Source organism: Canis aureus, chromosome 33 (genome assembly GCF_053574225.1).
Source record: "Canis aureus isolate CA01 chromosome 33, VMU_Caureus_v.1.0, whole genome shotgun sequence".
NCBI classification, from domain to species: Eukaryota; Metazoa; Chordata; class Mammalia; order Carnivora; family Canidae; genus Canis; species Canis aureus.
Window position 1 is genome coordinate 21,841,345 of NC_135643.1, and position 23,035 is coordinate 21,864,379.

The 23,035-nt window shown below is 36.7% G+C and overlaps 1 protein-coding gene across 4 annotated transcripts in view; it reads left to right on the forward strand.

The window, feature by feature from the left end:
* The first annotated feature begins 492 nt into the window (after positions 1 to 492).
* Positions 493 to 23,035, forward strand: part of C33H4orf17 (chromosome 33 C4orf17 homolog) — a 49,943-nt gene continuing 27,400 nt past the window's right edge. For all 4 annotated transcript variants that reach the window (XM_077882101.1, XM_077882102.1, XM_077882100.1 and 1 more), the window contains exons 1-5: positions 493 to 761; positions 4,129 to 4,348; positions 12,890 to 13,099; positions 15,442 to 15,506; positions 19,269 to 19,412. In XM_077882101.1, the coding sequence (XP_077738227.1) occupies positions 4,222 to 4,348; positions 12,890 to 13,099; positions 15,442 to 15,506; positions 19,269 to 19,412 (546 nt within the window). In that variant the 5' untranslated portion in view covers positions 493 to 761; positions 4,129 to 4,221. The remainder of the gene's footprint in view (positions 762 to 4,128; positions 4,349 to 12,889; positions 13,100 to 15,441; positions 15,507 to 19,268; positions 19,413 to 23,035) is intronic.

A 23,035-nucleotide genomic window follows, 5' to 3' on the forward strand; every position in this document is an offset into this window, starting at 1 on the left:
TTTCAAGGCTATTGAATACGCATCACCATGGACATCCTGACTACTGAGCAGGATGACTGGGTTATCTCTAAAATCATCCACACTCAGTGGTCATCCCATCAAGTGCCCCCCTCGGTGCCTGTCACCAAATCGAACTCCAATAAAAAAAATACATAAATAAAATAAAATAAAATAAAATAAAATAAAATAAAATCATCCACACTTTCTTCCCATAGGCTTCGAGTGAGCTCAGTTTGATTACACTTGATTACATCTGCATGGTATGTGTTCTTCAAACAGAATTATGGGGAAAAGTATGAGTATGACTAAAATTGTTCTTTCTTTTCTCTTTCTCCTCTTTCTCTCACATTTGGTTCAACACTTTTATATGTCTGACACTGAGAGGAGTCACTGCTGCCATGAAGTTTTGTCAAGCTGGGAGTTAAGTGAAGTTCTGAGAAGAATGGCAGGTGGAGAGGTTCTGGAACTCAGATTTCCCTAAGGAATGTTACCACGTTGCTAAGCTATGTAGTGTAGCTTAACAACCAGGGAGCCCCGTGGGCTCCTTGGAGCAACAGTGGGAGAAATTAGAGGGAGGTAGTGATATTCTATTGGAAGCATTAGACATTAGGCTGTCTCTGCCAATTGAAAATTCCCAGCTCCAGTGCAAAGAATTAAGGAAATCAATGACACATCAGTATAGCCCCAATATGAGGCTTGGAGGGTATCAGCAACTTTGAGTTCCTGTCAACCAGATTACCTTCTTTGAAAACTGTCCTCAGGTATAATTTTAAATGCATCAATAAAATAATTTTCAATAAGTTTAGATATGATTTAGTTAATGGACCACGGTTCATCTTCTTTTCAAGATGTGATTATGTGAAGGCCAAATAAATCTGTTTTGAGGTGATGGTGTATTATCTTTTATTTTATTTTTTTTTTGTATTATCTTTTAAAGTAAACTACCTATCTTTGAGGAGATCATACAAATAAAGTAAGCTAATTAGTGGAATAAAGACGTTTATTCTGTCAAAAACATTTAACTTCACGTAACAAATACTGAGCATACACTATGGGACAGGTACTGGGAATACAGAGGGAACCAGACCATTGTTTGCTTGATTATGATATCCTATGGAGAACACAAAATAAACACAGAAATGTAAAAAAAATGACGGGGAATGACACATGCTATGGAGACAGTGTACGGAGGGTAAGGGATAGAGAGTGATGGAGCCTGAGAGGATGGTTAGGAGCTACTTTCGAGAAGGGTAAGGAAGCCTTTTGGAGAAAGCCTCAATTAGGCAGAGCCATGAATGACAATCTGAGTGGGATGCATTTTAGGTTAGGTGATCTTCAAATGTAAAATGGTTCAGCATTCATCACCTAAGTGGTAATCTTTACATCTCTAGTAATTCATAGTAACTTTCAGCTGTTTGTTGATCAGATACTGTGTTCTCCTGTTTTAAACATTAAGTGTTGTTTTGGACTAAGATTATTAATATTTAATACAGATTTGCATATTTCAAAAGTAATAATGACCAGAGTCAGGACTAGATGATTAATAATGCTTCTAAAACACAGATTTTGAGGATTTTGTGTCATGCAGTCTAAATAGAATTTAGTGATTTGCTAATATATAGTTCAATTCAGTGGGCTGTAGGAAAGGAAATTCTGCTCTCAGAAGCACTTTCACAATTCTCTGGATGGCAATGGTAATTTTAATTAGATTTTCCCTCAGTTACCACTATACAGGCTTTTCTCTTCTTCATAGCGAAAGTAGAATGCTGGCATCACAAGCAAAATAGAATTATAAATAGAACCTGGCTACTTTCACTTGGCTACTTTCAGCAGATCTTTTGGGCATAACTTCTAAGTCAGGAGGGCTCCACCAAGATTTTTGAAACACAGGCAGTGAGGCAAGACCAAACATATTTACTAATAATAGCCAAAATATTCATGTTTGCAAGTTGTTTAGCTTTTAAAAGGAATTAAATATAAAGAATGGTAGGTTTTCTAATACTGTCTCTAGGCATTAGCTGCAATGCCATGTGCCTGCCTGGCATCTTTGGAAAGATTGGAGTTAAAACCTGTTTATAAAGCTCTTCTGAGCATCAGTTATTGACACACCATAGTTGCAGTGATTGAAAATGTATTTAGAACTTTGCTTCTCCACAAGTGTGGAATGCATTCTTTAAAATCTGAATGTGCATTGGGGACATGTCTTTTCTTGTGAACATCGCCTGTCATGTGCACCATGGTGGGGAAAATAGGTTGAGAACTACTGCTCCATATTATACTGCTCCAGCAAATACCTAGTAAGCTAAAATAGTGAAAACAAGTGTGTGTGTATTTTGTTTTCTTTCGTATCTTTTGTTTGTTTGGTTTTTTTTTTTAAATATACATATTATTTTACAAAACTGTATCTGGGCTCTAGTAAATAACCACAGCACATTTGTAGAAGTTATTATAACTGATTTAGTTTACAGAATCCATCTGTGATATACATTGGCCAGTTTTGCATTGATGGGTTTCTCTAATATTGGTTTAAGAAAATCTTTAGTCATTTCATTATAAAGTAAATGAGATTTCTGATTATCTAATAAAGATAATATTTGTTTAAACAAATTCTTTTCTGGCCTCCTGTGAATTCCTTATTTAAATAATATGTTCTCTTCATATTTTTATTGTCTATGGGGAAACAAATCTTTCATAAGAATGATTCATTTCTTTTGAGTTTATAAGTCTTAAAAAGTCATAATCCAAAATCAATACTTATAATAAAGAGAAATCTTAATAGAAAAATATTATTCTAAGCTAATTCATGAACTGTGGAATGATATCCATTAAAATAAATGAGAAATGAATTATCAGTCAAAGAATGTTAAAATCAATATAGGCACTAGGTGTAAGAGAAAGATGTGGGCCATTATTAATAGTAACTAAAATAGTTTTACTTTTCTTTAGATTTGAGGTAGTTCCTTCTTTTTCAATTAATAGGCTTTATATTTTAGCATAGTTCTTAAGTTTACAGAGAAATTGAGCAGAAAGCATAGGGAGTTCCTTATATCCTACCTACCCAGTCTCCCATATTATTCACATCTTGCATTAGTGTGGTTACTTGTTATGATTGATACACCAATATCATACATTACTATCAACTGAAGTCCATAGTTTACATCAGCATCCACTGTGTGTTGTACAGTTCTGTATCAACAAATGCATAATGTCATGTATCTGCAATTAGTTTAGAGCAGTATACTATAGGCTAGAGTCACTGCCCTGAAAATCCCCTGTGCTCCACCTATCCATGACTCCCCTATTTCCCCTCTGGAACTCCTGGCAACCACTGATGTTTTTAGTATCTTCATAGTTTTGCTTCTTCCAAAATGTCATATAGTTGGAATCATACAGGATGTAGGCTTTTCATATTGGCTACTTAGCAATATACACTTAATGTTCCTCCATGTTTTTTCATTACCAGTGGGAAATGGTGGCAAAACAGTATAGCCACTTTTGAATGCAGGTTGGAAGTTTCTTATAAAGCTACACTTTGTATACTTTTATCATATGATCCAGCAATTGCACTCCTAGGTGTTTACCCAAAGGAGTTGAAATCATGCCTGCACAGAAACCTACACATGAGTGTTTATTCATAATTGCTGAAAAATGGAAGCAATCAAGGTGTTCCTAGTTATTCTGTACAACTTTGTCCTGAGTTATTCATTTATCTTATTTCCAAAAGCCTAAGTTTAAATCAGACTTTCAATATGTTTATGTATCATATCATAATATGAAAGGTGCATTAATGTAAATCATATTTGTGGGTATTATATTTTAAAGCTCTCATCTTCATTTACTGTATCAAAATTAATAACCATGTTATGTATTTTTTTTACCATGTTATGCATTTTTATGTTGGTAAGTTAAGAAAGTGACCTTAGATATTTTAATGTTTTGAACTTTCTGGGGAAAAATTCTTCTGTTCCACGTATGCCTGTATTTATTTCAATGGTTACAAAAATTTGGTCTGAAAGTAAAATAGCCTTATATTGCTTTGACAGGAGAAACAATTTAGAGCAAACAAAGAAGAAGAAATGTTTGACATATAAGGAAATGTCAAGAATGATTGTTGCTCTGTGATTTCAGGGTCTAAGCACCTCTGGAAGTGAGGTTAACAGGGTAGAACCTGAAGACCTTTTGCAGCAACAGTGGAGAGGGGCAAACCAGCACCCCAGGAACATGAGCCTCAAATCCCCCATGTCTGCTGTCCCATTTGAGAGCAAAGGCAGCCATATTATGGCTAGAAATGGAGGCTGTTTTCTAGTCCGGCACACCCCTCATCCCAGGAGGGTCTGCCACATAAAAGGTAAGGTGACTTAAGGTCCTAGAATGTCTCTCTTTCCCTACATTTGGGCTACTTGATAATTCTGGTGAGTAAAGACAGGGATGCTGTTCAAAATATGTAACTAATGGTGAAGCATAGGTATTGACCATTGAGACCTGATACCAGCCTTGGAATTAGAGCAGAGCCTGCAGGCATCCTCTATGCCAGGCATTAACCCTGAGATTTCTTGACTGTTAGAAAACGGGCCTGGAGAGGTGCCAGAGAGCTCACAGCAACTGACCAATTGGTATAAAAATATTTCAATATTTTAACAAATTGCATGGCCACTAAATATTAGCCCTGGAGAAGCATGTATTTTACCCTCTAGCCTTTTTTTCCCCTTCCCCCCCTTTCTTTCTCTTCTTTCTCCCTTTCCTTTTTCCTTCTTTCCCTTCCTCCCTCCCTCCATCTCTCCTTTCCTCCATGTTTCCCTCATGTCTTCCCTCCCTTTCATTCTTTCACATTTTAAAATTTAGTTTCTATAGCATCATATACTCCTAATTCCCCCCTCTTTCTCTGACTTCTTCCCAGACATTTTTTTTTCCTGAATACTCTGTAGTAAATGTTGGAGTCCCTCAAGCCCAGTCCTTGGCCATTTTCTCTTTAATTTATCCCATGACCCTAGTCCAATTGGCTCATTCACATGTTTCAAATACTGTCTATAGGCCAAGTACTTTCAAATGTGTATCTTAGACTCAGACTTCTCTTCTAAGATTGAGACCTCCATAATCAACTGCCTACTTGACCTATATGTGAGGTGCTGGATGCTTCATGGGCACCTTGAATGTTGCTCTTTGAAACTGAACTCTTGATCTTTCTTCAAAAGTGTGTTTCTCCAACTAGTCTACCTTAATTAGTAAATGGTAATTATACATTTTGGGCCCTTCTTGAGCTCCTTCCTTTCCTTGCTTTCCTCTTGCAATACTTCCCTTGATCTTGTCACCTTTTCTCCTAAATATTTTTCAAATTAAGTCACTTCTCTCCATGGCCACCATTACAGCTCCATTCTAGGCCATTATTATCTCTTGGTCTGACTACTACATTTGCAATTTGTAGCCTCCTAACTGCTCTATTTCCACCCCTGCCCTCATCCAATCCACTCTCCACAGAACAAGAAAGATTATATTAAAATGCAAATTAACTGCTTAAATGTCGTACTCAAAACCCTTCAAAACCTTCCCATGCACTTAGGATAACATCTATCTTGACCAGACTAAAATGCTCCCTACGATGTGGCCTCTGCTTCCTATGATTCATCTACTATCATTACCCACCCACCTACCCATCTTCATTATACATATGCCACACTGGACTTGCCTAAGTTCTTTGAACACATAATAAGACCTTTTCCAGCTCTGGATTTTCACTCATACTATTTCCTCTTGCTACAAAACTCCCTCATTATTTGCTGTTTCTCATTTTTCAGGTTTTGGTTAAGTGTAACTTAAAAGAGACATTCTAGGCTCCACATGCTCAATCTAAATTAAATTTCCTTATGGCATATTCTCATAGTACTTTATCAGAGGAATTGTCTTAGATCAGGTTCTCTGTAAATAGACTCTGGATTGGAGTTTTGTGTGAAAGATGTTTACTGGAGAATGCTCTTAGGAACAACATGTATAGGAAGCCAGGGAAGCAGGATTGGGCAGAGGTTAAACTGTGATACAGACAAAAGAGGTCTCAATCAGCTCTATAAAGGGCCATGGACAGCTCTGTAGAAGGGTCTCAGCTTGAAGCAAGGGGGTCAGGCCTTTATAATCCCCATCAATCACTCATTGGTCAAGTTTCCATCGTGTATGAGAGCTGTCTTCAGCTGAGAGCAGTTCCTAGAGAGAGAAGGACTCAGCATGAGCTGTCAGTAGCTGACACAGCTGTCAAGTGGGCAGATGGAACGTGTTGGGCCTGAAGGCATGGTTTGGGTAGATGCATCTCCACATCTACTACAGCAGTTATTGCAGTTTATGACCAAATATTTTTATTTGATTATTATCAAATATCTTCCACTAATTTGTGAACTCCTTGAAAACACATGTGAAAAAAAAAAGAAAGAAAGAAAACACATGTGTCTGTTTTGCTCACCACTTACTTCTGTTTCCTCGAGTGGCTGCCACATGGGAGGTACTAGATAATTCTTGTGGAAGGAAAGAAGGAAGCTTAAATTACATCCCGATAAAATTTAGATCTTCTGATAGATTTTAAAGAGAGTTCATATTCTACTTCAGCTATCTAGTTGTGAGTCCTTGAGTAAGTGATTTCATTAAAAAAAAATTCATTCTAGCTATATTGTAAAAAGTGGAAGAGAAACAGGGACCTAAGTAGAGCTTGGGAGATAAGTTAAAAGGCTGAGTCAGTCATCCATGTGAGAGGGATGAAGGATGGGCCAGGGAAGACAGCAGAGCAGAGAAGTGAAGATTAAACTTTGGGGTTTAGAGCAAGAGAAAAGCCCAGATGAGCAGCACAGAGAAAGCCATCAGAGCGTTATGAGATAAAACAAGATTCAGTGAGAATGGCTGGGTGGCTATCAAAGACAAATTTCTAAAGAAGATCAGGAAAAAAAAAAAAAAGGCCAAGAGAAAGCAAATAGATATTACAACAAAGAAGTCATAGATGACTTAGAACCTATTGTCTTGGCAAAATCTGATGACGGGATTTTTCAAAATCCACATGAGAAAAACATTGCATTTAATTAGAACGTTTTTCTCTATGAAGGCAAATACTACCAAAATGAGTGTAATTTTTCTGACTTTCAAATACTTGGAAGTACTTGATATATAACTCTTGTATATGTTAATTCACATTCTGCCTTGAATTATCTTGTACCTATAATACAATAAAACTATTGGCAGGCAAGGGACTGTTATGTCTTCAAATCCCCTATAATGCCTACCACAAAGTCTTGCTTATAGTAATGTGTCCACATATAAATATATGTTCAATTAAATAGAAAATTTTCTTTAGAAATCTTTCAAGGTTGTCCCTGCTAATTCTAGAAAGCCTAGTAACTGGAATTATAGGAGGAAGAGAAGAGCAGCAAACTGCTTTGAGTTAACAGCTATGTGCTTTGAACCCACACTCAGCACAAGGACACTACAACTAGTTTCCTTAGTTTTACCCCAGAGATAATTCTTACGGTCCATTTTACCAACATCAAATGTTTTAGTCTGTGAGACATAATGTTATTTTCATAGATAAATCCTTAAAAAATTAAGTCATCAGTAAGTTTATTCAGTCTAAGAAATGTCAAAAATCTGTTTGTGATACATATGTGCACTTTGCCAGCAATATAACATAAGCCAGTTTCTGCTCACAATGTAGTTGAAGGAGATAGTAATACCAGAAAAAAATTATGATGCACTGTGTTATGTGCAATGATAGAAGTATGCTGAAAGTTCAGATGCAATACAGAGCTAGGGAAGCCACTGGAGGAATGTCAAGAATGCATTTCACAGAGGTTTTGACAGAGAGATACATGATAAACATTAAGAAGAAACAATTAGCAGGACTTGAGGATTTATTGGACTTAAGGATGGAATAAGAAGTCTAGAATTGCTACTAATTTTTTTGTTGGTTTGGTTCGTTGACTGGGTGGATAGTCGACCAACTATTAGTCTTGAGCATATCAGCAGAAGAGCATTTGTAGGAGGTAAGATTAAAACCTTCATTTCAGACAAACACATCAAACACTGATGTGCCAATGGAACATTCAGGAGTAACTGACCAAGTAGAGAAATGGCTATAAGGACTTGGAGCCTAAGGACTGATTGAGGCTGTAAAGTAGATTTGAAAAGTAAGAGCATATTCGTTAAAACAGTAATGTTATTGCCCAAGAAAGCAAAGAAATCCCAACAGAACTCTGAAAAACACAGGATTAACTCTGACACGGTCTGAAAAGAAAGAGTAGAGATGTTGGGATAGAAAACATCATCTCTGAAAATGGAGAAAGATGATTTTTTAAAAAGAAGGAATAGTGCATATATAGAAGATAAAAATTTTCCATTTAATTCTTTTTTTTAAGGATTTTATCTATTTATTCATGAGAGACAGAGAGAGAGAGAGAGAGAGAGAGAGAGAGACAGAGGCAGAGACACAAGCAGGCTCCATGCAGGGAGCCTGACATGGGACTTGATCCCCGGTCTCCAGGATCAGGCCCTGGGATGAAGGCGGTGCTAAACCGTTGAGCCCCCCAGGCTGCCCACCATTTAATTCACAAACTAGTGATCTCTACAACCTCTTCTATTACATAGAATAGGGAAAGTTTAAATTTATAGACATAAAATCTTACATTTGCTTGGCAGAAGTTTTTAGGCTGTATTCTGAGGGGTCCTAGAGATCTGGGCAAGAGGCAAAGATAGAGTAAAATGTGTTTGAACAAAGGGCACAGTAGCCAAAGAAAGTTGAATATCACTACTGCATGGCAAAAAGATTATATTTTGTCATGGGATTAACTAAGGCTTTTCAGAACTTTAGCTAAAGCCAAATTTTGAGATCATCTACACATGACTTGCTAAGAGGAAACTTAAAAACTAGTCTTGCGATGTTAGCCTATCTCTAGGCTCTTTTGCTTTAGAGAGGAGTAAAAAAGTTCATAGAAAGGAAACAGAGTGAAGATTTCTTTGAAGAGTCATTGGGGTGCTGTGTCCTTCCCTCTCCTCCATGAGGGGCAGTACAGCCTTCACCTGTACCTGCAGAGCTTTGCTGGGAATCCTTTGTGGAGAATGTCCTAGAGAGGAGACAGATCTCACTAAATAGCTAGCTCCGTGCCTGTGCTGTTCGTGGTCTGCCCCACACTCTTTCTGCAGTGGATTATGGGGAGACTATTCCTGGAGTGAACTTGTTCTATATTTTCTATGTTTATGGAGGACACAGAGAATGGTGTCTGCTTGTCTTCTAAAATATCAAGACAGGGGATGCCTGGGTGGCTCAGGGCGTGATCCCGCAGTCCTGGGATCGAGTCCCATATTGGGCTCCCTACATGGAGCCTGCTTCTCCCTCTGCCTGTGTCTCTGCCTCTCATGAATAAATAAATAAAATCTTTTAAAAATGAAATGAAATAAAATCTCAGGACAAGAGCTGACTAGAGCTGGCTAAAGCTTGCTGGGTCAGCAGCACAGACCGGGATTGAGCTGCTCTCACATGGATGACCAGGCAAAGGATCTTGTTTCCTGGGGGTTAGAGTGGAAACTCAGGAGCAAGCAGGTTGAGAACTGTCTTGCAAGGACCCAGCCCAAGAGGACTAACTGCTATAATAGGACAACTCCAGGCAAAAGGCTGGTGACATTTTGCCTGGGGTGAAGGTGGGATGGAAGAGATGTTAGTAATTATCTGGTAGGTACCTTTTCCACGACAGTGAACAGTGTCAGAGTTTTCCTCAGCCAGGAGTCTCCAAAGAACCCACAAAAATACTTCATGAGAGAAAGAGCCAGCATTTCTTCTCTGCCTAACAGATCTGCTTTCACAGATCCCTCAATGGTTAATTAAAACCATTAACGCAAGTAAGATTGTATGTATCCCTTTCAGCATTTCTTTATCCTCCACCCCAAATCCAGAGGAGCTGAAAGCAGTGAATGGGGAAGGAAGAGTGGAAGAGCAAGGGAGTGGAAAAACAGACTACACCCCCACTCCCCTTTGGTCTGCAGAGGCTGGATCATCCTTGGCCTATAGAGGAGAGTGTGAAATGGAATACTAATACTTTTATAGCACTAGCTATCCTGACAGTAAAAATCCGGTATTCTTGATGGGAAGTTTTGTGCACAATCAAAATTATTGCAGTTACTTGTTGTTTTTAAAGTCAATTTTAAAATAACCATCCCAAACCTTTTTGTTTTAACATTTAAAATTCAACTTATACATTTTATTATTTTACTTATAAATTAGAAAATTTTAACAATCACTTCAAGGAGGTCTTTGATTAATATTTAGTCCCATTTACACACTTATTAAAAAATACCTTTAAAAGTTTAAATGTAAATTACTCATTAAATAGACTTGGTTCTTTTATTTTTTTATTTTTTTATTTTTTTAAATTTTTATTTATGATAGTCACACACACACACAGAGAGAGAGAGAGGCAGAGACACAGGCAGAGGGAGAAGCAGGCTCCATGCACCGGGAGCCCGACGTGGGATTTGATCCCGGGTCTCCAGGATCGCGCCCTGGGCCAAAGGCAGCTGCTAAACCGCTGCGCCACCCAGGGATCCCTAGACTTGGTTCTTTTAAAATATTTCACATCCTTATCACGTGAATTCTCATCAAGGTACAAATAACTCCTGTAAATTAAATAAATTAAACTTATAAATATAGAAAAATACATTATTTAAAATATTTCTTTACTGTTTACCAACTTAATTATATTCTTATATTTTCCTGCTTAAATATAATATACACATATGCAATGGTTTTTACTAAACTTAACTCATGAATAAGAATAGTGTGTATTTTTCTTCTTTTCTTTTTATTTTTTTAAAGATTTTATTTATTTATTCATGAGAGAGACACACACACACACACAGAGGCAGAGACACAGGCAGAGGGAGAAGCAGGTTCCACATGGGGAGCCCAATGTGGGACTCGATCCCTGGACTCCAGGATCACACCCTGGGCCAAAGGCAGGCACTAAACCACTGAGCCATCCAGGTGTCCCTTTTTATTATTTTGTCATGTCTATCTTTTATTTGGAACCTTCCCGATGTTAAAGCACACCATCAACAAAACAATCATCTCAGGAAAAAAGTCGTTACTTTCTCATTAAACTGGGTTTGTATATCAATCAGAATATTAGGCAGGAATGTGAGATTTGAACCTTCACCTGGCACTCTCCTTCCAAATCATAACCTCAACAGATGGTCATGCCCCATAAGAGGAGCCAGTCCTTCCTGAGCCCAAGACACCATTACCTAATTTTCCTGTATATTCAAGGAAGTTGATGAAATTCCTACTGATATTGTCCTCAATCTCCTTCACTGCTGGGCTGGTTTTTACATTTCCCTGACTAGCTTTAAATCATTTAATATTGTCCCATTTGACTCTGAAGCCACTTTAATGCCATTGCACTTTATACATTTCTTATGGAGTTCTAGAATCTAAATTCTTTAATATTACTTATTACCATTTTTAATTAAAGAAGGTAGAGAAAATAGGAATTTCTCTATTGATTTGTTTCTATGTTAATATTTTATTTCATTTGGTAGGCAATTTTTCACTATGCACCTGGGTCATTCATTATCTCAAGTGTTTAAGATAAAATGGTAAGACGTGATGCTACCTTCAAAAATTTTATTCTCATTCTATTGGGAATCAGTTACTATCAGTAAAGTTCTAAGTATCAGACTAAATAAAAGCTTTATATTTGGCTGTGTCATTCATTCATTTGATAAATAATCGTAGAACATCTACTTTGTGTCTAGGCACTATTCTAGACTCTGGCGATAGACTGGCAAACAAAACAGATGAAATACATGCTTTCATGAAGATTACATTCTAGGGCAGCTCAGCCCAGCCATGTGCAAACAGATATAATAGGTGATAAATGCTACTGGAAGAATTAAAAAAACATAAAGGGACAGAGTGTGATGGGATACATTTCAGACAGGGTTTTAAGCAAAGACCTTTTTGGTATAATTTGAGCAGATAGATAAGAAGGGGTAGACTGATGGGCCTAGAAGGAAATTTAGAAGAATGGGCAAGCATGAAAAATGCTATTCGGAAGCTTCCTATGCAATTTCTTGGAAACAAAGCAACCACTTATTCCTCTCTCTCATAATTTATTGTTTAACATTGAGCAAAGCCCCTTACACCTTCATTTCCTAAGCTGTCCAATATGTCATGACATGGCATTGACACCAAAAAGAGGATCTAAAAAACAAACAAACAAAAAAACCAAAAACAAACAAACAAACAAAAAAAAGAGGATCTGCCTATAATTCAATATATGAGCCAAAAGCAAATAACCGTTACAGGAGAGTGAAGGACCTAGAAGGCTTGGACATGAGGAAGGTGGTTCCTTTGTACCGTATTTTCCTTCCTTTCCTTCCTCACATTCTACTTCATCCTGCCTCCCATTCCTAGCTCCTGTGGCTGTTTATAACTTCTGCCAGGACAAAAACAGAGCCAGGGTATGTCTTTTCAGAAGCCTTGTTGTACTGAGACACTTTGGATGTTTTCAAACACCTGAATGTGATATTCGTGGGGAGGGCTAACAATTCCTTGACCATCAAGACTTGGGAAATGAGAAGTCCATCTGGGATAGAGACAGATCTATTGCACTTGACTCTCACACCAAGATCAAAGATGTGAGCCTGGTTCTCAAGGCCAACCAGATGGCAGAACATTTTAAGGGAACATGTATTGCGGGGCCAAAAATAACTTGCTACACTGACCTTCAAAGAATATCCACCCAGCACTGGTCCATACAATTTGTAGTCTGACATCTTAGGGACACTTAATGATATCTGGTTGGGAACTGGCTGATCATTCAAAGAAAATCTGCCGAAAACCTAATGTGGTTGTTCTGTTATCCTTACCTAGGTTTGAATAACATTCCCATCTGTACCGTAAATGATGATGAGAATGCACTGGGAACATTGTGGGGTGTTGGCCAGTTCAACCACTTAGAGAAGGATGAGACACCATTTGCCAAATGCAGTAACCCACCCAGCACTGCAGCCCCGGAGAGCCCTGCCAGAGGAGTCTCAGCAGCCCTAAACAATGTCAAGGTGCCCCCACGGCCTCATTCTGGTGAGTCCCTTGCAACTAATGACATCTTTCCTGAGGCTTCCTGCGAACTATCAGGGGTGACGGGGGAGAGGAGGATAGTCTCTATGATTGTTAATACAGCTGCAGTGATTTTATTTAAAAATCAGGAAATGTTCTCACTATGAAACAGGTTATTCATGATAAAAATTTTTCACTCATTTAATCTCATTTCAGTAGTTCAATAATGTTACTGAACATTATTATTGTCTTTATTATGTCCAAGACATATTTGGCGTGTCAGTCTCTAATCCTGACAAAAGTATCTGAGAGGTACTAAAAATGAATGTTTAGTCAACATTGAGAGGGAAACTACTGCGACAAAATGTGAGTCAGGGAAATGCAGTAGGGATGGACTTGTATGCTTCCCCCTTCTCCCACTGGCCGGCCAGGTCCTGAAGGTCATGGCCCAGTGTTACTGCCTTCTGTGTCTCTGGTATTCTTGGTGTCTCCCCAGGTCCCAGCACAGTGTTTGGTCTTTAGTTAACTATTAACTAATGTTTATTGAATTGACTCAAAAAAGGATTATTCAGCAGCAAAGCATGATGACTATAGTTAACAGTATTGTATATTTGGAAGTTACTAAAGTAGATTTAAAATTTTTCATCACAAGAAAAAAATTGGTGATTTTGTTGAGGGGCTGGTTAACTACGCTTAACTGTGATAATCATTTTGTAATATATGCATATATCAAATCATTATGTTGTATATCTTACATTAATATATCTTAAAAAGCGTAGTATGGCCACATCTAAAGGGCTTGGTAAAATAGAAGGAATTCTGGATGGCGGAAACTGTATCTTGTTCTCTTTCTCTTGTCCCATCACTGAAAGTTTCAGGGCACATGAAAATTGTTTTGGTACAGTGTGGTAAGATATATTCTCTTTCAAAAGATAACAAGAGGGATCATTAGTAGAGAGAACTTACTATGTGATTACATTCTAAGGTCCTCACGCTTGTTAACTCATTTCATCCATCCAAGACTTCTTCCTCCTTACCCAGTAGCAATAAAGAATCAAAGCCCACATTTTCCACCTTCTTTCTGGTGTTCCTTCTTACACCATAAACCCCAGAAACTTAATGATTATATTTGCAAGAGCCACCTGATGGGAGTTAGGTGCTGCCATCTGGTAAGGTTTATATTTCAGAAGGGGGGGCTAAGGTCATCTTTTTGGTTGCTGTCTGATCTCAAGCATGACTGAAGACATGGGGTTTTCCTGCTACAATATCCCAGTGTTCTGCAGTTTTATGGGAGTCAGATGGCAAATTCAGCAGATATGCTGGCTTTCAGATTGCAGCAGTAACCCAGTGCCTCATGTTTAGCCTCACAGATGGTTATGACAGCAACTGAGGTGTCAGTAGCATCCCGCCTCTCCTCCCCCCTGATTGTGATAAAGTCTGTGCTCCCCTGGATAGGTGGGGTGCAAGGTGCTGTTCTTGAAGTGATTTGTGAGGGTCAGCACCAGAGCTCACTGCTCCGGCCCTTGGAGTGATACTGCAAACACTCACTTCCCTGTCTAATTTACAGTTTTGCTTAAAATCGAGTGGCTTCTGTTTCCCACAACTGAACACTAGCTTAAAAGACTCACCATCCATAATTTTGTTTTCCCTATTTCCTTCCTGCTCTCTTCTGGAGAGAGATAACTTTACAATATTTTTCTTTTTTCATCTAGAACTAATGAATTCAGTTACTATTGGGAAATGCACAAACTCTTTTTATCTTTTAAGAAATTGTGTTAACTGTGGCTTCAGTAAAAAAAAAAAAAAGATTGCACTGCTTATAGAGAATATATCTTTAAATTAATGCAAAGGGGAATTAAGCAAATATTTAAATTGTTTTAGGGTGATTTTGTTAGATGAGTTTATGAAATATGTAGAGTTGAGAGACTGATGAAATAAATAAAATAAAAAATGTAATTATAACTCAATATGCATCTCTTTCTGGCCACAGGGAAAACAGCACACATATAATCTCTTTAATTAGGGAAAGTGACAGTTATATGGACAGGAAACAGAGAAAAATATGTCTTATACTGAAAAATGTACTTTAAAAAATTAGTTTATTCAGATCAGGAAAGCTCTTCCAGTCTTTCTTTATATCATCTTCCTGGGCATTGAATTCGTTTTATAAATGTAAATATATTTTTATTATGTTATTGTAGTATAAATCTACCTGCAAAATTTCCAATATTTGTAAACAGATCCCTGAGTTGACTTTATTTGAAATACAGATATACTTTCATTTATTTTAGCAACTGACATATGTGTCATGTGGTAGAAATTTTTTCAGTTTGATCTAAATATATTTTTCTGCAATATCATTTCAGAGCCCTGTAGAAAAATCAAGGAGTGCTTCAAAACTTCCAGTGAGAATCCCTTAGCAATTCAAAAGGTAAAGAAACAACTATTTACAGTTACCTATTTAGTTCAACTTCTGTTGTTTCTTCTCCTTTTCTTCACATACCTTTCTGAAAAGGCACACTTCACAATATTTTTTACAGCTTTTAAATGAAATTTTAAATTTATATTCAATTTAGATAGTTAATATATAACATATTAATTCCAGGGGTAGATTTCAGTGATTCATCAGTTGCATGTCACACCCAGTGCTCATTATATCAAGTGCCCTCTTTTATGCCCATCACCCAGTTACCTGATCCCCCACCCACTTTCCCTCCAACAACACTCAGCTTGTTTCCTAGAGCCAAGAGTCTCTTATGGTTTGCCTCCCTCTCTTTCACCTTATTTTATTTTTCCTTCCCTTCCCCTATGTTCAACTGTTTTGTTTCTTAAATTCCACATATGAGTGAAATCATATGATATTTCTCTTTCTCTGACTTATTTTGCTTAGCTTATTACCCTCTACTTCCACCCACATTATTCCAAATGGCAAGATTTCATTCTTTTTGATAGCTGAGTACTATTCTGTGTATGTTTGTGTGCCCATACTACATCTTTATCCATTCATTTGTCAATGGACAGCTGAGCTCTTTCCATATTTTGACTATTGTGAACATTACAGTTTAATTCAGGTAAAATTAACATGATATAGAAGGCACATATTGAAATTATGCAGTTTGATGAATTTTGACAAATAAATAATCTAGATAAAAATTATTTTGTCACGTGTACATTTTGCAAATATTTTCTTCCAGTTTGAGGCTTACCTTTTGTTTTTATAACAATGACTTTTGAGGAACCAAAATTTATAACTTTCATGAAGCCCAAATTTAAAATTTTTCTATAGTTTCAAATCCACACATCTACTGTGACTTATTATAAAGGCTAACCCTCAAGTACAATGGTTAATAGAAGTAATGAAAGCAGACATTCCTGCTTAGGTGCTCTCATCACTTCTATTATATGATTATATGGTCTATAGAGATGCTCTGCTTCTCATTCCTGACAATGGGAATTTGTATCTTCTTTTTTTCCCCCACGATGAATCTAGCTAGAGGTTTGTTAATTTTATTGATCTTCTTAAAGAATAAGCTTTTCATTTCATTGGTGATATCTATTTTTCTGATTTTCTCTTTCTACTTTATTGATTTTGGCTCATATTTTTATATAAGATGAAAGCTTAGGTCATTGATTTGAGACATTTTTCCTTTCTAATATGAACATATATTATTATAATATTTTTATAAACACTACTTTGGTTGCATGCCCCAAATTTTATAATGATGAGTTTCATTTTCATTCTGTTCAAAATACTTCCTAATTTACTCTTTAATTTCTTCTCCATGGGATACTTAAAATTATGTAATTTAATTCTCAAATATTTGGAGACTTTAAAGATACTTTATGAGGTTGATTTCCAATTTAATTCCATTGTGGTCAGAGAAGATACTTTGTATACTTTGAAACTTTGTAAATTTATTGAAACTTGTTATATGGCCCAGAATATGGTCAACCTTGATAAATCTTTGTGCTCACAAAAAGAATGCTCACTCTGCTATTGTTGGGTAGAATATAATATAAATACCATTTAAATTGGTTGCTACTGTCATTCAGGTCTTCTGTAGCCTTATTGATTTTGCTCTCTACTTATTCTATCCGTTATTAGGTGTTAAAATCCCTGACTATTGTTGTAGTTTTCTATATTTCTCTTTTAATTTGTATCAGTTTTTCAAGGACTCCAGTAGCACAGTTGGTTAGTACATGGTACTTTTGTCAATTTTTAATCATATATTTTGAAGCTCTCTTATTAGGAGTATAACTATTTAGGTTTGTTATGTCCTTTTGATGAAATTACTCTTTTATCATTATAACATTATTCTCTTCAATCCTGATAGCATTCTTTGATTTGAAATCTGTTTCAGTATAGAACTCTTCAGGTTTTCTAATTCTTCTTGAAATTATTTTCAGTATGAAATTATTCATTTAATCTAAACATTCAAATGTATTGATAATGTTATATATAATAACATCATATTATTTCTTAAATATATGCAGTATCTGTAAGATGCACCTTTTTACCCATCAGTTTTGTTAATTTATGTCTTTGTCTTTCTTGATCAGTTTCCACAGAAGGTTATCGATTAGTATATCAAAAAACTAAATTTTGTGGGGTTTTTTATTCTCTATGTTGTCTTTTCCCTCTTTTCATGCACAGACTTTATTGCTCTTTACTTGACTCCTTTTATATTTCTAATATATATATTTAGCTATAAATTTCTCTTTGAGGGTTGCCTTAGGTGCTTTCATAACTTTTATTATCAGCATTAAGTTAAAACTTTTTCTAATTTGCACTATAATTTCTTTTTGCCTCATGACTTAGTTGCTGGACATTGTGTATGAAAAGTTATTTGTAGAAATCTGAAACTCATGATAAAAGTACTTTTTTCCAAAGAGAACTTTGTGCTTGCTTCTGTAGGAACCCAGAGACCCTACCAGCTTAGACTGACTTAAACCAAGTTGAAACCTTGATCTCAAGGTACATTTCTTTTTTTTTTTTTTTTTTCAAGGTACATTTCTTCAAGGATCATTGCACTTCTAGGTCACCTTCGTATTCAGAGAGTAGCCCTTTGTTGGCCCTTATTTGGGTCCTGTGCTGTGAGTCCTATCTTTTAGGACCTTTTAAACTGCCACAAGAAAAGTTGCACTCCGGTGGCACAGAATCTTACAATGACTTTAGGCAAAAATGGCTACTATATTCCCTACAAGTGAGGCTTCTCACTTCTCTTTTACTTTGCCCTATTTATTCCTACTTTAGTCACTCCTTGACAGTTTTAATTTTTTTATTTTAATCTGCCTTTTCAGTTGTGTCCAGTGGAAGGGTTGAACCAAAAAATATATATTGCTATTCCCTAAAACAAGACATCTCATTATATAATAAACTTTAACAGAAGAATGCATCTATATATAATATAGCTTTTTTTTCACTAAATGTCAGTAGTTCCATATTGTTCCAATATGATTGTTCCAATCATCACAGTCCCCATTTGTTGACAAATTCAGTTGACATATTCAGGCTTCCGTGTGTCTTAAATATCACTCACTTCTGAAGGTTAAAATACTTTCTTGAAATAAGCACATAGATCTAAGGCTTCTATAACTCTTCTTGAACTGAAAGCTCTTATAACCTTTTTAAATTTTAAATTACAAAGAGTATATTCACCTCTTGGAACAAGAAAATAGCCTTTCTCTTTCCTCTTCTAGTTAATCAAGGCAAGTAATTTAGTGACCTTTCTAATTACCCAGCTCTTAGCTGCCATTCAGCAGAGCAAGGAAGCAGCAGTTCACACCATGTAGTGTCTTCACAGACATTGCATAAAATAACTTTTGACTGTCTTCTTCCTGTCATAAGTCTTCCTAACTTAACAGAAAATCTCATGTGTTATAAGTTGGTTGTTATCTGGAACAGAAAGATAAGTAAAGGTTACACAATAAATATTAAAAGATTATTATCTTGGTGTTTAACCAAGGGTTTAAATGGCTTCACAAAAAAGTAAATAATATCTCACTATGTGTTCTGTCTCCAAACACAAATATTTGATAATTAGATTTTAAGGGAACTTTAAAACTAACCTCTCTTCACTTTTATGTGTATCTCTTATTTAGCTACAATATTTCTCTTCATCTTATATTCAATTTTCAAAGAAGTTATAAGTGGATGCAAATGCATATTGATTATATTATACCTTTGATTTAGGAAGAAATTAAGATAAGAAAGTCACCATCACCTCCCAAAGCATGCTCTACTGCTGGCTCTTGTTCTTCAGAGGTGACAAGTACCAAGACTGACATCAAAGACAACACTGTTTGCATACCAAACTATCTGGATCAGGAAATCAAAGTAAGAGGCAGGTTTACTAAATCCATAATTTGGGAACAACTGAACGTACAAAAATCACATTACTAACATCATTAAAACTCTTTATTGGTGCTGCTTTAACAAGTGAATTGATTTAAAACCACTTACCCTGAAATCCAAGGCCTACTTCTATTATTTCCAGTCTTCTCCTTGGAACCCTGTCCCTGCTGTGGAAACACAACCTTTGGTTTAGACATAGTGAAGAACGTGGCATTTGCCAAACAAACTCAGCCCTTTTTCCCCCATGTTTTTCTTTATCATCTTCCTAATGCTTGAGAGGCACTACTTCATGCTGCTACCTATGCATTTCCTTCACATATATTAAGGCAGAGATTCACCTTTCCCTCTTATCTGTGGAATACCATTTCTTCAAACCTACTCTGTCTGGGATTATAAACTTAGTTATATTTATAGTAATATGTCATATCAGTGGAAGGTCCTCTCCAGCCACAGTTATATCTGAGAATGACATACAATGAAGAATAAATCAATCAGCCAATGTTTGTTATCTCCCTTTGTTTTCCTTCTTTAGATCCTTTTGGTAACCTCCACATTGCCTCACTGTAAGACCCACTGCAATGAATTAAGGGTGAAAATATTGTAATGATGACTTTGATAGCAGTTTTAAATTATCTGTAGTAGCAATTACAAACAGCAGAGCATATTATAAGGATTGTTACTGAATAGTCCTGATAAGGAACTATTTTAAAGGTAAATAGGGGCAGCTGGTTAGCTCAGTGGTTGAGCATCTGCCTTCAGCTCAGGGTGTGATCCAGGGTCCTGGGATCAAGTCCTGCATCAGGTTCTCCACAGGGAGCCTGCTTCTCCTTCTGCCTATGTCTCTGCCTCTCTCTCTATGTCTCTCATGAATAGATAAAACCTTTAAAAAAAAAAAGGTAAAGCATTACAGTGGCAGTGGGTATAATTATGCTGATAATTAAAATTGGGAAGGAAAATGAAAGGAGAAGAAAGGACAATATCTGCAGACAAGAGTTGTGGTTATACATGATTTCCTTACGATTCTGGCAAAAGACTACCTATAGTACAAGAGTCTTCAGAATCACTGTCCATCTTACCTAATATACTCCGGCACCACCGTTTCTCTATAATTTGCGCATTACCCACCTTTAGAAACTTTCCAACTAAGAAATCTCTTTGATTCTCTCAGTGGTCACCTTCTTCCCATTAAGGTCTTAATTTAAATGTCACTCAGATATACTTTCCCTGAGCACCCAATCTAAAGTATGCAGCTTCACATCCCTATCTCATATGTTCATGTTTATTTGTTTCAATAGTCTCTGCCTCTTTCACCCCACTCACACTAAAATTTAAGTCTTATAGGATCTCACACTCTTCTGTCTTGGTTACTGCTTTCCCTCCCATGCCTAGACAAATGCTAGGCATCTAGTAATTATTAAATAAGTATTTACTGAATGTTGATTACAAAAATTTAAAAGTTTTACCAAGATTAAAGTGGAACTGTACAAAATCAGCTAACTATATAGGCCCTCAACTCAACCAAACCATAAAAGTGCAGTTTTAGTAAGGCTGTCTTACTTCCTTAAGCACATCAATAATAGACAAGAAACATAATCCTATAGAACTGGACCTTTGGGCATCTATTGAATGGCCCTCCTTTCAAAAGCATCTTCTACCTCACAGATAATTGACTTAACTGGACATTAATACAGAATTCACAAAAAAAGTAAATTTGTTTTTTTTAAGATTTTATTTATTTATTAATGAGAGACACAGAGGAGAGAGAGACAGAGACAGAGACAGAGACAGAGAGAGAAAGAGAGAGGCAGAGACACAGGCAGAGGGAGAAGCAGGCTCCATGCAGATAGCCCAATGCAGGACTTGATCCTGGGACTCCAGGATCACGCCCTGGGCCAAAGGCAGATGCTAAACTGCTGAACCACCTAGCGATCCCCCCAAAATGTAAACTCTTTGAAGGAAAAGATTCTATTTATCTTGTTTACAACTCATTAGTCAGCACTCATCACTTTGCTTGAAAACTATTAACTGACACACATAGCATGGCATTTTATCAAATAGTTGGTGGCTATTTGTGAAATAAATGAAAGCAGAGAGGGTAAAGTGAGAAAATAGGTCATACCAAAAATTTCTGGCTTATATAAATGAGTCCTAAAAATAGATCTCATTTTAGTGGTATTCCAACCTTCCATGCCTTCTACAAAAAAAAAATCTGAAATATCTTCCAGTTTCCTGCTATCCAGGCGGGTAACCCTGAATGGCTATGAAGTAAAAAAATATTTGTGCAGGGGTGTGTATAAAAGAGTATACAGCTTCACAAGTATTACTTTAGAGGAAAAGAAAAACAGAATTCTGCGTCTCTTAGTATCTTGTCTTTAGACTTCCTCCCCCAAATCTTGAATTTATAGAAATAATAGTCTCTTTACTCTTGACATGAGAAGTCTGCCAAACACTTTATTTTATAAATATCTAATATCAGTGACAACATTCTAGAGTTTGGGAATACAGTTCATTACTTCATTCACATAGTTTATGAGAGGGATTGTACAGGCATCACAAGAACATGTAAGAGGAGATTTTGGAGCTGAGAGTCTTCAAGGGCAAAGAAGGTTTAAGATAAAATTAAAAGGTGAAGAGAAGCATGGAAGAGATTATTCCCAGACAAGAGACCTTCATATGTAAAGGCTAAGAGGTGAGAGCACTGTTTATTCAAGGAACTAAAAACAATACAACTGATGCAGAGAGTGCAGGGAGAAGGCTGTAAGGGATGAGGCTGGAGACTTACACAGAAACCAGAAATAAAGGACTTTATAAGCCATACTGAAGTGTTCAGCTTCATCTAAAGTGCTGTGGGAAGCTACTAAAGACTTTTAAACACCAAGTTATACTGAAATTATTTTGTAAGTATAAGAATTATATAGATTTGTACTTTGGAAAAATCACTCTAGATACAATATGCAGAATTAATTTGGAAGGTGGAGGCAAAGTTGCAGGGAAGGTACTCTGCTTCCACATGTTAGATTAGGTCCAAGACTTAGCTTCCTGCCATAAACAGCTATGTAACTGGGGAAAACACATGAAAAGACTGTTTTAAGGCATTAGGCAACAGACAATATAGATTTATGACAGTTGAGAGAAGGCAAACAAGTTGGGATGATTTCCACATTCAACCTAGACTTCAGCCTGGGGCACAGTACTAATCATGGGTCAGAGAAGTAGAGCCCAAATAGAGATGCACAGCTTCACTCGGTAGAAAAAACGGAGTCTAGAGTTGGGGATTCTGAAGTGGCTGGGATTTACAAATAAGATACTGAAAGAGAGGAATCTGCAGAGAGAATGAGGTCCAGCCATCTGGAGAGGGTTCTGTGAGTCTTTAGTTCAGCATCAGTTGCACACGCACAGGATGAGATTCTGACACCTGGCAGAAGAGAACTAATGGGAGGTAGCACATTGCTTAGAGATGCTGGTGTTCTGATGTGCCAGACTGGAGAGGCCTTGCTGAATTCACCAGGAATTCTACTGAAACCCTAGAGAGAGAATAGGGGGTGCTCTACCTACCGTAGGGGCTACACTAGATCCATAATCTCAAATCCTAAAATCAAGTTTTA